The 15519-nt window shown below is 44.0% G+C and overlaps 1 protein-coding gene across 3 annotated transcripts in view; it reads right to left on the bottom strand.

Annotated features, from left to right (window-relative positions):
* Positions 1-15519, bottom strand: part of SYTL3 (synaptotagmin like 3) — a 102346-nt gene that overhangs the window by 63468 nt on the left and 23359 nt on the right. For 2 of the 3 annotated variants that reach the window (XM_038760622.1, XM_038760631.1), the window contains exon 4: positions 15216-15434. The exons of the other annotated variant lie outside the window; for it this stretch is intronic. In XM_038760622.1, coding sequence (XP_038616550.1) covers positions 15216-15434 — 219 coding nt within the window. The remainder of the gene's footprint in view (positions 1-15215; positions 15435-15519) is intronic. 3 annotated transcript variants of the gene reach the window in all.

Below are 15519 nucleotides of genomic sequence, written 5' to 3'. Positions count from 1 at the left end.
GTTTTTCCAATATTGTCATCCTTCCCTAATTTGCTAAAGGTGAAACAAATATTTTTTATAGCATTTGTTAAGTGCCCACTACATGCCAGGCACTGTACTAAGCTGTGGGGTAGATACAAGGTTGAATGCAGTCCATGTCCCACATGGGACTCACGTTCTTAATCCCCATTTTACAAATGAGGTACCTGAGGCCTAGAGAAGTTAAGTGACTTGCCCAAGGTCACACAGCAGATGAGTGGTGGAGCCAAGGATTAGAACCCAGGTCCTCTGACTCCCAGGCTAGGTCACGAGTATTTTTTGAGGTCCTACTGTGTGCCAATCACTGTAATAAACACCTGGGGGAGTATAGAGAGAAGACATGACACCTGCAAGAGGTTTATAATCTAGCAGGAGAGGCCAAAACAAGCTAATTACAGATAGGGGGGTAAATAAAGAGAAGCAAGCATGTTTATTGAGCACTTACTGTGTGCAGACCACTGTACTAAGCACTGGGAAGAATATACTATAACATTCCCTGCCACAAGGAGCTTGCAGTCTATAAGGAGACAGACCAACATTAAAATAAATTAATGATATGCACATAAGTGCTGTGGGGTTGAGGATGGATACGTGGATAAGTGCTGAAATAGGCATTTATCAAGTCAACAATGATATATGTAGTTGTGAATACCTAAGGGATGCAGAGAACTGGGGTGGGAGATGGAAAGTTGCGACCTTAGGAGAACAACAGTCAGTTGGGAAGTGTGATTTCATAAAGGCTTTGAATATGACGGGAACTAAGCCCTATAGTATGGAATTTCCCCAAGAGTGGAAGGAGATCTGTGAAACCAAAGGTTATCTATCTATAGTCTCATTTAGACTGTACGTAACTACCTGTAGTAATAACAATAATGTCGGTAATTTGTTCAGTGCTTACTATGTGCCAGGCACTGTTCTAAGTGCTGGGGTAGATAAAAGGTAATCAGGTTGTTCCACATGGTGTACCCTCCCAAGTACTTGGTACAGTGCTCTGCACATAGTAAGTGCTCAATAAATACCATTGATTGATCAATCTCTGGATGATGTTCCCATTCTCTGGCTTTCTTTCCTAAGTGAAAGTCCTAAGTGCAATGACTCCATTGAAACCCAATAGATTTATGGCTCTGAACGGTCCTAGACAGCTTGGTGTGGATCTGGAGACGAAGCTCTCCTCAACTGATTCCAAAAGTATTATGCAATGTCATTAATATTTCATCTGGTCTGGGACCTAGGTCACCCTGGAAACCATGATTACTTCAGTACTACAGCTAATTAGGCCTGGATTGAAATGTCTTGGGGTTTCATGCCATGAATTTTTTCTTAAAGGCCTCACTTTATCAATTCTGAACACTTTAGGTGATCTGACAATAGTCTGCTGTAAAACCAGTGTTTTGGACAGAATACTGGGGGAGAATTAGAGAAGGTTCTTCCACCAACACATGTCTGCCTGAGTAAAACACACTGTCATATAGGATGAAACAGTTGGGTGCATGTACGTAATTTTCCTCAGAATAAGCATCTTCAAAACCACTCGTTCTAGAACAGACTGTATGTAGCTTCATAAATTGTGTTCTTTAAAAGCAGGGTATTTTGTTCTCATTTTAACAATCTGACTAAAGAAAATTTCCAAAGAAAAAATAAGATTTGGAGATGAATTAAGTTTAATATAAAATAGTTACTCCATGGGAAATAAAATTTGTGTATCCATGCTGCCTTCTGTTTCAGCCTGCGTTCAGTGTCTCTCCAACTGGTTAACATTTCTGTCTCCATTTCTAGATCTCTAAATTTAAAATAATTTTGTACTTAGCTGCATGAGGAAATTCTAAGGACGGCCAACCTCCAAAGTGCTCCTGAGGTTCCAGGTCTTCGAAAGAGCACATATTTGAATCATATGGCAAAATGGGCAGCTGGCATAGTGGCTTAAAAGAACCATTAACTGCATAGTACCCAATCCATATCTATTACCCAGGACAACTGGCCAAGAATGCTAGCAAAATCTCGGGCCTGGCCCCCAAAATGTTAGATCTGGCCACCAGTTGTCCTTCTCCAACTCAGCCTGTTCCACGTCATTGAGACTTCCTCAATGAGGCAGCATGATCTAGCGGTCAGAGCACCTGGGCTCTAATCCTGGCTCCACCACTTGGCCGCCGTGTGATCTTGGGCAAGTCACTTCTTTTCTCTGGGCCTCAGTTACCTCATCTGTAAAACGGGGATAAAGACTCTGAGACCTATGTGGGACGGGCACTGTGTCCAACCTGATTACCTTGTAGCTACCCCTTTGCTTAGAACAATACTTGACACATAGGAAGTGCTTTAGAAATACCATCATCAAACAGTCATGATCACCCACTGCCTCCACAATCCAGTCCTAGTGGGGAAGAGCACTAGGAGTCAGGAGGACCTGGGTTCTAATCCCACTTCACCCCTTGCTTGCAATATGATCTTGGGTAAGTCACTTCACTTTCCTGCACCTCAGTTCCTTCATCTGTAAAATGCAGATTCAACACCCATAGTCCCTCCTACTTAGACTGCAAGCCCTGGGTGGGACAGAGAAGGTGTCCCACCTGATGATCTTATATCTACCCTAGTGCTTGGCACATGGTAAGCCCTTAAATATCACAATTATTCACTCCTATACACCAACAGTAGTGGGAAGGGGACAGATCAGCTGAAATCCAGACTTTCTAGTCTAAAACAGGAATAATGACCACATTTTTTTTCATGGTATTTGGTAAGTGCTTATTATGTGTCAGGCATTGTCCTAAGCACTGGAGTAGATACAAACTACTCAGGTTGGACAAAGCCCCTGACCTACATGGGTCTCACACAATCTTAATCCCCCTTTTACAGATGACATAACGGGAGGCACAGAGTGGTTAAAGGTCTTACCCCAGGTCACAAAGCAGACAAGTGGTGGTCAGGATTAGAACCCAGGACCTTCTGATTCCCAGGCCCATCCTCTATGCACTAGGCCTCACTGCTTCTCATCCGTGAGGTGTGGAGGCCTTTGGAATTCACAGTGGTGTCACTTAGCACTTTTGTACCTGGAAGAAGAGCAGCTGAGCTCCCCCTGTGCCCCAATCTCCCACCCGTCCCCTGATTTCAGAGGGACCATGTCCTAAGTTCCCTGAGAAAAGGCGCTCTGGCTCACCTACTCTTTCTCATGGGCTGCTGATCAAGTCAATCAATCAGCAGTATTTATTGAGTGCTTACGGTGTGCAGAACACTCTCCTGAGTACTTGGGAGAGTAGAAAATAATGGACACTTTCCCTGCCCACAACAAGCTTACAGTCTAGAGGAAGAGCTTACAGTCTAGAAGTGGGGAGTTTACATCTGTCGAGACATATGCGCTCTAGGGAAGAGGCAAAAAAATATATTTCCAAACCTATTTTCAAACCAAAATAGTGTTCTACTCTGTGATCTTGGTTTTGAAATACGGAAATTTGGAAATCGAGAATTCTCTAGTGTATTTAGTGAATATACTGAATTTTACCCCTCCCTCTAAGAGCTTGAGAGTGCCTGGTAACCTACAAAACATTCAAGAGAACCTAGATTGACTTATAGAAGGGGAAATGGACCCAGTAAAGCAGCCCCGGCTTAGCCATCTGATTTCAACCAATCAACCAGTTGTATTCCCCGAGTGCTTAATGTGTGCAGAGCACAGTACTAAGTCTTTGGGAGAGTCTAGAGAGGCGTTTCAGGAAAGGAAGATGGGATTGGAGGGTGGGACTGGCAGGGCATATCTCCCACCCACAAATGCCACATCAAGCCTGCTTCCCCCCTACGCTTGTTCCCACTCATCTTTTTCATTCATTCATTCAACAGCATTTATTGAGCGCTTACTGTGTGCACAGCACTGTACTAAGCGCTTGGGAAGTACAAATTGGCAACACATAGAGACGGTCCCTACCCAACAACGGGCTCACAGTCTAGAAATGTGATTTTAGTAAGGCTTTGAAGATGGGGAGAGTGGTGGTCTGTCATATATGAAGGGGGAGGGAGTTCCAGGTCAGAGGGAGAACCTGGACAGGGGTCAGTGGCAGGACTGAATATGGCACAGCACAGGCCCAAACCCAAAAGGCAATGTGGTCAGAATGTGTAAAGCACTGAGGAGGAAGACAATGACTTTTAAAAGGTATTGTGAGTATAGGTGAACTGAAAGGCAGAACAGATTTTTCCACACAGAAGTTTGGATTCACCAATGAAGAGACTATGAGATGGCTAGAGGTGTAAGCTTGCAGGGGAGATGAATGAGGCATGGAAGTGAGATTTTATTAGACTTATTTCCCTCTCTTGCCCTTGAAATCTAACTTCTGCAGAGCTTCCCTGATAAACTAGAGTAAAATGATGATGCCCCTAACCATCCTATCTTGATCTAGCTAGCCATGCAAACACTCACTTGCTTCAAGTCTTCCAATAGGCACTAATGAATACCTAATAATCTTACACCTCCCTCAGTAAAGGAATTTACCCCTACTGCAGTGCCAATTCTATGTGGGTAGGGAAAATGTCACTTGTTTTGTATTTCCAAGCACTTAGTACAGAGTATTGCACTCAGTGGTGTTCAATAAATATGATTACTAACAATGCTCCTACAATATGTGTATTTTTGCCTCCATGACTGACATCATTGGAAAGTAGCATGGCCTAGTGTATAAAGGATGGGCCTGATGGCCAGAGAACCTGGGTTCCAATCCCAACTCCATCACCTGCCTGCTGTGTAACTCTGGGCAAGTCACTCACTTTCTCTGGGTCTCAGTTTCCTCAACTTCAAAAAATGAGGATTAAAAACCTGTTGTCTCTCCTACTTAGGCTGTGAATACCATGAGGAAAGGGGACTGTATTCACCCCAGTGCTAGAACAGTGCTCATAGTTTCACCTCAGAGGCAGGAAAGGAACAGGGTGATCGAAAGCCCGAAATGACCTCCAATTCACTCTCCATATTCTTTCTTTCCTACACCATCATTTTTTCCTCTATCCAGTCCTGCTTCTCTTGGGTTCTGTAATAATTTGCACAAATGCTATAGTCTGAGCCCCTCTACACTTAAACTCCTTGTGAGCAGGGAACTCTGTTCTGGTGTACTCCCCCGAGCACTTAGTACAGAGCTCTGCACCCATGAAGCACCCGATAATAATCATGATGGCATTTATTAAGGGCTTACTATGTGCAAAGCACTGTTCTAAGCACTGGAGCAAAATACCACTGATCGACTGACTGATCTCACTGGCCTTTGAAAATGTACACGTATTTTTGGAAAATGTGTCCTCCCCAATCAGCTCTTATCTAGGACAGTTAGAGCTGTTTTTCCACTGATTATCTGATCCATTATCAGTGCTTTGCAAGCAAGACATGACTGTCCTGATTAAAGCCGAAGAAACCGTGACATGAATCAGAGAATCAAAAGGAAGATAACAGTGATTTTAATCAAGCTAACACCAAAACATTCTGCAAAACAATTCACCAGTCCCTGCTTGACACGATGGAATATGCCTTTGCTGGATCAGATATGGACCAAAAAATTCATATTGAATTCGGTCCTCTTCTCATCAGGGCCACTGCTGAAGCAGCACTACAGTGGAAAGTGGTCGGGGCTGGGCGCCGGACCACCTGGGTTCTCATCCTGGCTCTGCCAACTGGCTGCTGTGTGACCTTAGGCAAGTCACCTAGCTTCTCTGAGCCTCAATTTCCTCAACAACATAGGGATGAAATAAATATCTGTTCTCCCTCTCTCAGACTGTGAGCCCCATGAGGGGCAGTGACTGTGTCTTATGACTGTATTAGATCTATCCCAGAGCTAACCATGGAGTTTGGCACATAGTAAGCACTTGAATATCACAATGGAATGAAGAAGCAGCGTGGCTCAGTGGAAGAGAGCATGGGCTTTGGAGTCAGAGGTCATGGGTTTAAATCCCGGCTCTGCCAATTGTCAGCTGTGTGACTTTGGGCAAGTCACTTAATTTCTCTGGGCCTCAGTTACCTCATCTGTAAAATGGGGATTAAGACTGTGAGCCCCCCGTGGGACAACCTGATCACCTTGTAACCTCCCCAGTTTTTTGTTGTCTGTCTCCCCCTTCTAGACTGTGAGCCCATTGTTGGGTAGGGACCGTCTCTATATGTTGCCAATTTGTACTTCCCAAGCACTTAGTACAGTGCTCTGCACACAGTAAGCGCTCAATAAATACGACTGAATGAATGAATGAATAGTAAGCACTTAATAAATGCCATTATTATTATTAACAAACTCCATTATGAAAAAGAAGTGTGGCCTAGCGGAGAGAGCCCAGGCCTGGAAGTTAGAGGACCTGGGTTCTAATTCCAGCTCTGCCACTGTTCTGCTCTGTGACCTTGGGCAAGTCATTTCACTTCTCTGTGCCTCAGTTACCTTATATGTAAAATGAGGATTAAGATTGTAAGAGCCCCATGTGGGACAGGGACTGTACCCAACCTGATTAGCTTGTATTTACCCCACCGCTTAGCACAGTGCCTGGTACGTAGTAATACTTAACAAATGCCATTAAAAAAATTTAAAAGTAAAGCTCATATGTTCTTGAGCATCGAAAAATATTAAAACTAAAATACTCTAAGTGCCTTCTCAAAAAGCAAATATTCAAAGTTAGTTGACAAGTTCATAATTTCTACAGCCACAAACCCCTCATCTCTAAGTCATGTCTTATGTGCTCAAGGGAAATACATAAAAATCTATTTCCAAACCTCGTTCCACACCAAAACACTGTTCCACTATGTGATCTTGGTTTGAAAATAAGGAAATTTGGAAATTGAGAATTCCATCATGCGTTTAGTGGCTATACTGAATTCTATCCCTCCCTCTCAGAGCCTGAGCATGCCATATAACCTACAAAACTTAGAGAAACTAGATTGAAGCAAAGAAGGGGAAATTGACCTATTAAAACAGCCCTGGTTTAGCAATCTGATTTCAACCAACCTATCATATTTATTGAGTGTCTACTGTGTGTAGAGCACTGTACTATGTGCTTGGGGAGAGCACAACACAACAATGCACCAGACTTCCCTGAATTTAATCTTTGCATCCAGTGAACCAAGCTTCAAGCAGAGGGGTCTATAATTCTTTCTAGAATTCCCACCACCACTAACCCCAGATCTCTGGCCCCAGAAGGATGACTTTTAGAGGAAGACCACCTAAACAACCTTCAGGTGGGGGAGAAGGAGAAGGATATGGGAAAGGCTAGAAATCCTGCCCCTTTCCAGTTTGGAGAACATCCCTCTAACACCAACCTCTAAATTTCCCCTGTGGGTACTTCCACATAGGGTAGAGGTTATTATGGCCATGAAATTTAGGCATCCCACTAGACTACCAATTGAGGTGAAGATTTCAAGGTCCTAGTAATAATAATAATAGTAGTGTTAATTAAGCACTTACTATGTTCCAGGCACTGTACTAAGCACTGAGGTAGATACAAAGCAATTGGATTGAATACAGTCCCTGTCCCACATGGGGCTCACAGTCTTCATCTCCATTTTACAGATGAACTGACCGAGGCACAGAGAAGTGAAGTGATTTGTCCAAGGTCACACAGCAGACAAGTGGTGGAGCTGGGATTCGAACACAGGTCCTCCGACTCCCAGGTCCCTGATCTTTCCACTAGGCCGCTGCTTCTCTCCCACCACGGACAGGACAGCTTCAGAAACCCAAAGTCGGGGGAACTGCTAACTCCATTGTCCTCTCCCAAGCGCTTAGTACAGTGCTGAGAAGCAGCGTGGCTTAGTGGGTACAGCACAGGCCTGTGAATCAGGAGGATCTGGGTTCTAATCCCGGCTCCTGCACATGTCTGCTGTGTGACCTTGGACAAGTCACTTAACTTTTCAATCATTCAATCGTATTCATTGAGCACTTACTGTATGCAGAGCACAGTACTAAATTCTCTGTGCCTCAGCTGTTAAATGGGGATGAAGACTGCGAGCCCCACGTGGGACAAGGACTGTGTCCAACCTGATCAACTTGTATTTGCCCCACCAGTTAGAACAGTGCTTGGCACACAGTAAGCACTTAACCAGTACCATAATTATTATTACTACAGGGCTCTAAGCATAGTAAGTGCTCAGTAAATATCACTGATATCTGTACATTGCCGATTTGTACTTCCCAAGTGCTTAGTACAGTGCTCTGCACACAGTAAGTGCTCAATACGATTGAATGAATGAAGGAACTGATTGATCGAACTGGCGCAGGTAGCTGCAAATGTAGCAAAAGATTTTTTAAAAAAATCACCTGCAGCTAACATAGTAATTTAGGAGCAATTATTGTCCTGGAAGTGGAAAGTGGTTTTTTTGCCTTTCTGTAAAGTCCTTGAAACATATTCTTGCCAATCAGTTTGAATGTTTACTTAGCATAATGCAATTATCTTTGGCATTTTGAAAAGCATCCTTAGTTCAAATCAGGGAAGCTGGCGTTTCAGAAATTACATTTCATGGGTGTGTAGGGTAACATTTCAATATTGTTCACAATAGAGAACGCTGATTACAAAATGACAGCCTTCCTGAAAGATTGCCCAAGTTATGATTCTTCTGTTTTGAGCCTAACATACCAGTGCTATAAAAACACACAGCTGTGAACAAAAATACTTAATCCTTTACACTACTCAACCACTGCATTTCCAATGACTTGTCCCCATTGCTTTCAAGCATGCTTATATATCCTCTATCCCAAGCCACCCCTCCTCCCCACAGCACCCTCCAGTTATTGCCCCAACTCCCTCCTACCATTCCTCTCCAAATGCCTTGAGAGCTGTCTATACCTGCTGCCTCCACTTCCTCTCCTCCAATTCTCTCGCGATCCCCTCCAACTCCCCTTCGCTCCATGGAAACTGCCTTCTCTGAGGTCACCAGTGACCTTTTTGCCAATCTGACGGCCTCCACTGCACCCTAACCCTCCTCGACCTCTCAGCTGCCTTCTGGAAACATTATCCAACCTTGGCTAAACTGACACTGTCCTCTGCTGGCTCTCCTCCTAGCTTTCCAGCTGTTCCTTCTCAGTCTCTGCTAATAATAATAATAATAATAATAAACACTTATTATTATTATTATTATACACAAGTGCTTAAATACCACAATAATAATAATAATAATTATTATTATTATTGTGGTATTTAAGCACTTACTGTATGCCAGGCACTGAATTAAGTGCTGAGGTGGATACAAGCAAATCAGATTGGACACAGTTCCTATCCCACATTGGGGCTCACAGTCTCAACCTCAATCTCAAGTTATATAGTTTCCCATACTCTGATAGCAAGGAATCTCTCAAGGCTCAGCTCTGGGTCCCCATCTACACCCACTCCCTTGAAGAACTCATTTTCCCCCCTAACTTCAATTGCCATCTCTACCCAGATGATTCACAAATTTACTCTCCAGCCCTGACCTCTCTATAGTCTTGAATCTTCTTCTGTCTCCAGACCATCTCCACCTGGATGCCCTGCTGACACCTCAAACTGTACATGTATCAATCAATCGTATTTATTGAGTGCTTACTGTGTGCAGAGCACTGTACTAAGTGCTTGGGAAGTACAAATTGGCAGCATATAGAGACAGTCCCTACCCAACAGTGGGCTCACAGTCTAAAAGTATATTATAGAACTTCTCATCTTCCCATCCAAACCCTGTCCTTCCCATCACTGTACACAGCATGACTAGTCTCCCTGTCTCACAAACTCATAACCTTGGCATTATCCTCAATTCCTCTTTCATTCAACCCCATGTTCAACCTGTCATCAAATCCTGTCAGTTCTACCATCACACCACCATCAAAATCCGCTCTTTCCTCTCCATCCAAACTGCTACTATGATGATCCAAATACTTACACCCTACCTTGACTACTTACTGTATCAGCCTCCTCACTGATCTCCCTGCCTCCTATCTCTCATTCATTCATATTTATTTATTGAGCATTTACTGTGTACTGAGCACTGTACTAAGCGCTTGGGAGGATACAATACAAAAAGATTCATTCCCTGCCCACAACAAGCTTACAGTCTAGAGTGGAGGAGACACACATCAATATGAATAAATTACAGTTATGTACATAAGTGCTTTGGGGCTGGGGCCAGGAGAAGAAGAGCAAAGGGAGCAAGTCAGGTTGACACAGAAGGGAGTGGGAGATGAGGAAAAGTGGGGCTTAATCTGGGAAAGCATTTTGGAGGAGATGTGCCTTCAGTAAGGCTTTGAAGAGGGTGAGGGTAATTGTCTGTCAGATTTGAGGAGGGAGGGCATTCCAGGCCAGAGGCAGGACATGGGCTAGAGATTGGCAGTGAGACAGGAAAGATTGAGGTACAGTGAGAAGGTTAGCACTAGAGGAGTGAAGTGTGCAGGCTGGGTTGTAGAAGGAGAGGGCAAGGTGGTGGAGGGCTTTAAAACCAATGGTGAGGAAACCCCTAGAGTTTTTTGAGGAGTGGGGTGACATGTCCCGAACGTTTTTGTAGAAAGACGATCTGGGCAGCAAAGTATGAACTGAAGTGGGGAGAGACAGGAGGCTGGAGGTTAGCAAAGAGGATGCTGTAGTAATCCAGGTGGGATAGGATGAGTGATTGTATTAACATGATAGCAGTTTGGATGGAGAAGAAAGGGCAGGTTTTAGCTATGTTGTGAAGGTGGAACCGACAGGATTAACGATGGATTGAATATGTGGGTTGAATGAGAGAGAGGAGTCAAGGACAACACCAAGTTTACGGGTTTGTGAGACAGAAAGGATGGTGGTGCCATTTACAGTGGTGGGAAAGTCGGGGGAGAACAGAGTTTGGGTGGGAAGATAGGAGTTTGAGGTGACGGGAGGATATCCAAGTAGAGACACCTGACTCTGCTGCCCAGATCACTTATCTCAATAAGTGTTCCGTCCACATCCCCCACTCCTCAAGAACCTCCAGTGGTTGCCCATTCGTCTCTACATCAAACAGGAACTCCTTACCATCAGCTCACCCCCTCCTACCTTATCTCGCTGATTTTCTACTTACAGTCCAACCCACACACTCCGCTCCTCCTGTGCCAGCTTGCTCACTAAACCTCAATCTCATCTATCTCGCCTCTGTCCCCTTTCTCACAACCTCCCTCTGGCCTGGAATTCCCTCATCCTTCCACATGACAGATCACCACTCTCCCAACCTTCAAAGTCTCATTAAAATCCCAACTCCTCCAAAAGGCCCTCCCCCCCATTAACCCCTCTTTTCCCTTCTGTGCCACACTTGCACTTAGATCTGTATCATTGAAGTACTTCATAGTCACCCCACCTTCAGCCCCATAGCACTTAATGTATATATCTGTAATGTATTTATACCAATGCCTGTCTCCCCCTCTAGACTGAAGGTCATTGTGGGCAACCAACTTTAGTCTCCCAAGAGCTTGGTACAGTGCCCTGCAGACAGTAAGCACACAATAAATACTACTAATTGATTGAGGTATTACTTTCAAAAATAAGAATATTTTTAGGCACAAAATAGAGAAAGGAAAAGAATTAAGTCTCATGATGCTTCCAGACATTACTCATCAAGCTTAAAGACTTCCTCTGGATTACCTTTGCCCCACTTTGTCTTTCCCCTCTCCTCTGTCCCCCAAATATTTACATGCCTGAAAACCTATTACAATAGTCTAGCCATGATTCAACCAGAATGACAGCTTCTGGGTGGAGAGGAAGGGATGGATCCAGGAGATGGACAAGCTAATTCCTTAATCTGAACACCATATTTGGAAGAATATTTCTTGATCAAGTGAGAAGCAGTTTGACCTAGTGGAAAGAACATGGACCTGGCAGTCAGAGGTCCTGGGTTCTAATTCTGGCTCCACCACCTATCTACTGTGTGACCTTAGGCAAGTCACTTAACATCTCTGGGCCTCAGTTACCTCATCTTTAAAATGGAAATTAAGACCGTGAGCCCCACATGGGCCATGGACTGCGTCCACACTGATGTCTGGCAGCACAGTAAGTGCTTAACAGATACCATCAGAAAAAAACCCTCCAAAACAAACTTCTGAACACACCGAGTAGGTAAACAGAACCAAATTTTCAGAAATATAAGAGCAGTTTTTAGTTCTTTGATAGTATTTCTGTTATCTTTCTTGATATATCTGCAGGTGACCTTGCTTGGCAGATCCTGAAAGGGCCCATGTTACCACTGAATGCTTTTGTCTGTTCAAGAATCCACATTCTGTCAATTCAATCATTCAATCATATTTATTGAGCACTTACTGTGTGCAGAGCACTGTACTAAGTGCTTGGGAAGTACAAGTCGGCAACATATAGAGACGGTCCCTACCCAACAATGGGCTCACAGTCTAGAAGGGGAAAACAGACAACACGTAGACAGGTGTCAAAATCGTCAGAATAGAATTAAAGCTATATGCACATCATTAGCAAAATAAATAGAATAGTAAATATGTACAAGTAAAATAGAGTAATAAATCTGTACAAATATATATACAGGTGCTGTGGGGAGGGGAAGGAGGTAGGGCCAGGGGGATGGGGAGGGGGAGAGGAAGGAGGGGGCTCAGTCTGGGGCTGCTATTGCTCTGCTCACAACCTTAAAATTCAACTGGACAGAAGGGCTCATACCCCTATGAAACATATTCCTAACCTCACTCCAACACTGTCATTAATGAAATTAGGTGAGAATTGATCAACCATCATGTTCATCTCATAGTATCTTTTAACCCTTGCAATGAAACCTGCATTCCATAAATCCTAAACCCTATCTGATCATCACATTACACCTGTAAGACATAATCTGTCCCTTGATTTAGCAGAAGCATGACTATTAGCTCTTGTTTCGGCATTTTTCCTTTGAATCAGTCTTTCATTTTTCATTTAGCAAAGGCTGCCTCATAAGTTGTGAACTTACATTCTTATATTAAAAGAAAACTGTACACACTCTGAAAAGTCACTGAAGTGATTCGTGAACTCCGGTTCTACAAAGCAGGATTTGAAAGTCAAAGTACATAGCCCAGAAGACCCAAACACCTCTCCTCCCCTCCCCTTTGCCCCTACTCCCTCCCTTTGCTCTAACCCCTTCCCCTCCCTACAGAACTTGTGTATATTTGTACATACTTATTACTCTATTTTATTAATGACGGGTATATATCTATAATTCTATTTATCTATTTTGACGGTTTTGATGCCTGTCCACTTGTTTTGTTGTCTGTCTCCCCTTTCTAGACTGTGAGTCACTTGTTGGGTAGGGATTGTCTGTTGCTGAATTGTACTTTCCAAGTGCTTAGTACAGTGCTCTGCACACAGTAAGCGCTCAATAAATACGATTGAATGAATGAATGAACTTGCAAATGAAATAAATCTTTTATACAGAGAAAAAGAGATTAGAGAGAGTTTAGCTCAGTAAATCCCCAATAAAATTAGGTTGTGGTGGCTTAAAGGAGTTGCACCTGTTTTAAAATAGACTCTTCCGTGCCCTGAAGCTGCTTCACCTCGGTTCCACTACCTTCACCAACGGTCCACCTTGTCCCTCAAACTCTCCAACTAGTTCCTCATACCACACTTGGGCAAAGGGAAGAAAAGAGCAGGAAATGAAACAGCATGGATGGAGAGAGAGACAGAGAGGGTGGGAGGGGTCCAGAGCAGGAGGGGGATTCAGAGATAGAAAGAGATGTAAAGAGAGCAGACACACAGATGCAGAAGGAGACAGACAGTTATGGGCAGGGAACATGTCAGCTAATTCTGTGTATTGTACGCTCTCAGCACTTAGTACAGTGCCCTGCTCATAGTAAGCACTCAATAAATGTCATTGATTGAGTAGAATCAAACACAGTGAGGAGGCAGAGGCAATACTTCCCCTTGGTATCAATACTTTATTTACCCCCACTGCACTTATTCCATGGCTTCAAACTCGTCTTCCATTGACTCTCCCCTCCCTGTTTTCACTTTAATTCTTTGGGCCTCAGTTACCTCATCTGTAGCTGTAAGCTTGTTGTGAGCACGGAACATGTCTAACAACTCTGTTGCATTGTACTCTCCCAAGCACTTAGTACAGTGCTCAATAAATACGACTGATTGACCAATTGGGGAATATGACCACGAGCCCCATATGGGACTGGACTATGTCCATCCAGATTTGCTTGTATCTACCCCTGCACTTAGTACAGTACCTGGCACAAAGTAAATGCTTAATCCCATTTTTTAAAAAGTTTAGTTTGCTTTTATGGTCACTTAAAATGACAGAGACGGGAAAACTGAAATTGGCAGGGAAAATAAGTAGGAGTGTGAGACTTTAAATGAGAAGCATTGTGGCCTAGTGGACAAAGCACGGGCCTGGGAGTCCGAAGGACTTGAGTTCTAATTCTGCCTTTGCCCCTTGTCTGCCGTGTGACCTCAGGCAAATCGCATCCCTTCTCTGTGCCACAGTTCCTTCATCTGTAAAATGGGGATTAAGACTGTGAGCCCCCCATGGGACAAACTTACAATAATAATAATAATAATAATGGCATTTATTAAGCGCTTACTATGTGCAAAGCACTGTTCTAAGCGCTGGGGAGGTTACAAGGTGATCAGGTTGTCCCACGGGGGGCTCACAGTCTTAATCCTCATTTTACAGTTGAGGGAACTGAGGCCCAGAGAAGTGAAGTGACTTGCCCAAAGTCACACAGCTGACAATTGGCAGAGCCGGGATTTGAACCCATGACCTCTGACTCCAAAGCCCGTGCTCTTTCCTACTGAGCCACGCTGCTTCTCATAGCCATGCTGCTTCTTATATCACCTTATCACCTTGTAACCTCCCCAGCGCTTAGAACAGTGCTTTGCACATAGTAAGCGCTTAATAAATGCCATTATTATTATTATTATTATTACTACCCCTGCGCTTAGATCAGTGCTTGGCACATAGTAAGTGTTTAACAAGCACCATATTATTATCATCACCCCAGAGTTTAGAACAATGTTTGACACATAGTAAGTGCTTAACAAATACCATTATTATTATATTGTACTCTCCCAAGAGCTTAATCAGCACTCAATAAATAGGACAGAATGAATGAGTGACCAAATACCATTATTATCATCATTATTATTAACTGTATTTAACAAGCATGGCCTAACAGCCGATGCATACCTCCCGGACATATTACAGGGAATAATCTGTGGAGCTTCCTCGGCTCCCAGTTTTCATTTTTTCCTTGCTATCGCATTACCACCATCCCCCTGGGACAGGTGCCTGTCCAAAGACTCACCCATCGGCGAAGCATACGGTGCACTTCCACAGCCGGGTGTTCTCCAGGAACAGGCGGCACTGGGAGCAGACACGGTGGCTGCAGCCTTGGCACACGGCCCCTCGGTTCATCAGCAGTCCCAGCGCCCCGTGGCAGCGGGCACAGGAGCTCTGACGGTAGTTCTGGCTGGCGCTCTTTGCTCCTCTCCATCGGAGCTGTTGCAGCTGCAGTCTCAGCTTCCTTCGCCCCACAACCCCAAATGGTAAATGTGAGATTTGATTCGATTTGACCCTGAGGCCTATTCTGCTTCCCAGAGGCAGTTCCT

Source organism: Tachyglossus aculeatus, chromosome 2 (genome assembly GCF_015852505.1).
Source record: "Tachyglossus aculeatus isolate mTacAcu1 chromosome 2, mTacAcu1.pri, whole genome shotgun sequence".
Classification (NCBI taxonomy): domain Eukaryota; kingdom Metazoa; phylum Chordata; class Mammalia; order Monotremata; family Tachyglossidae; genus Tachyglossus; species Tachyglossus aculeatus.
Note: the sequence above shows the minus strand (reverse complement) of the source record. Positions and strands in the feature narration are given on the sequence as shown.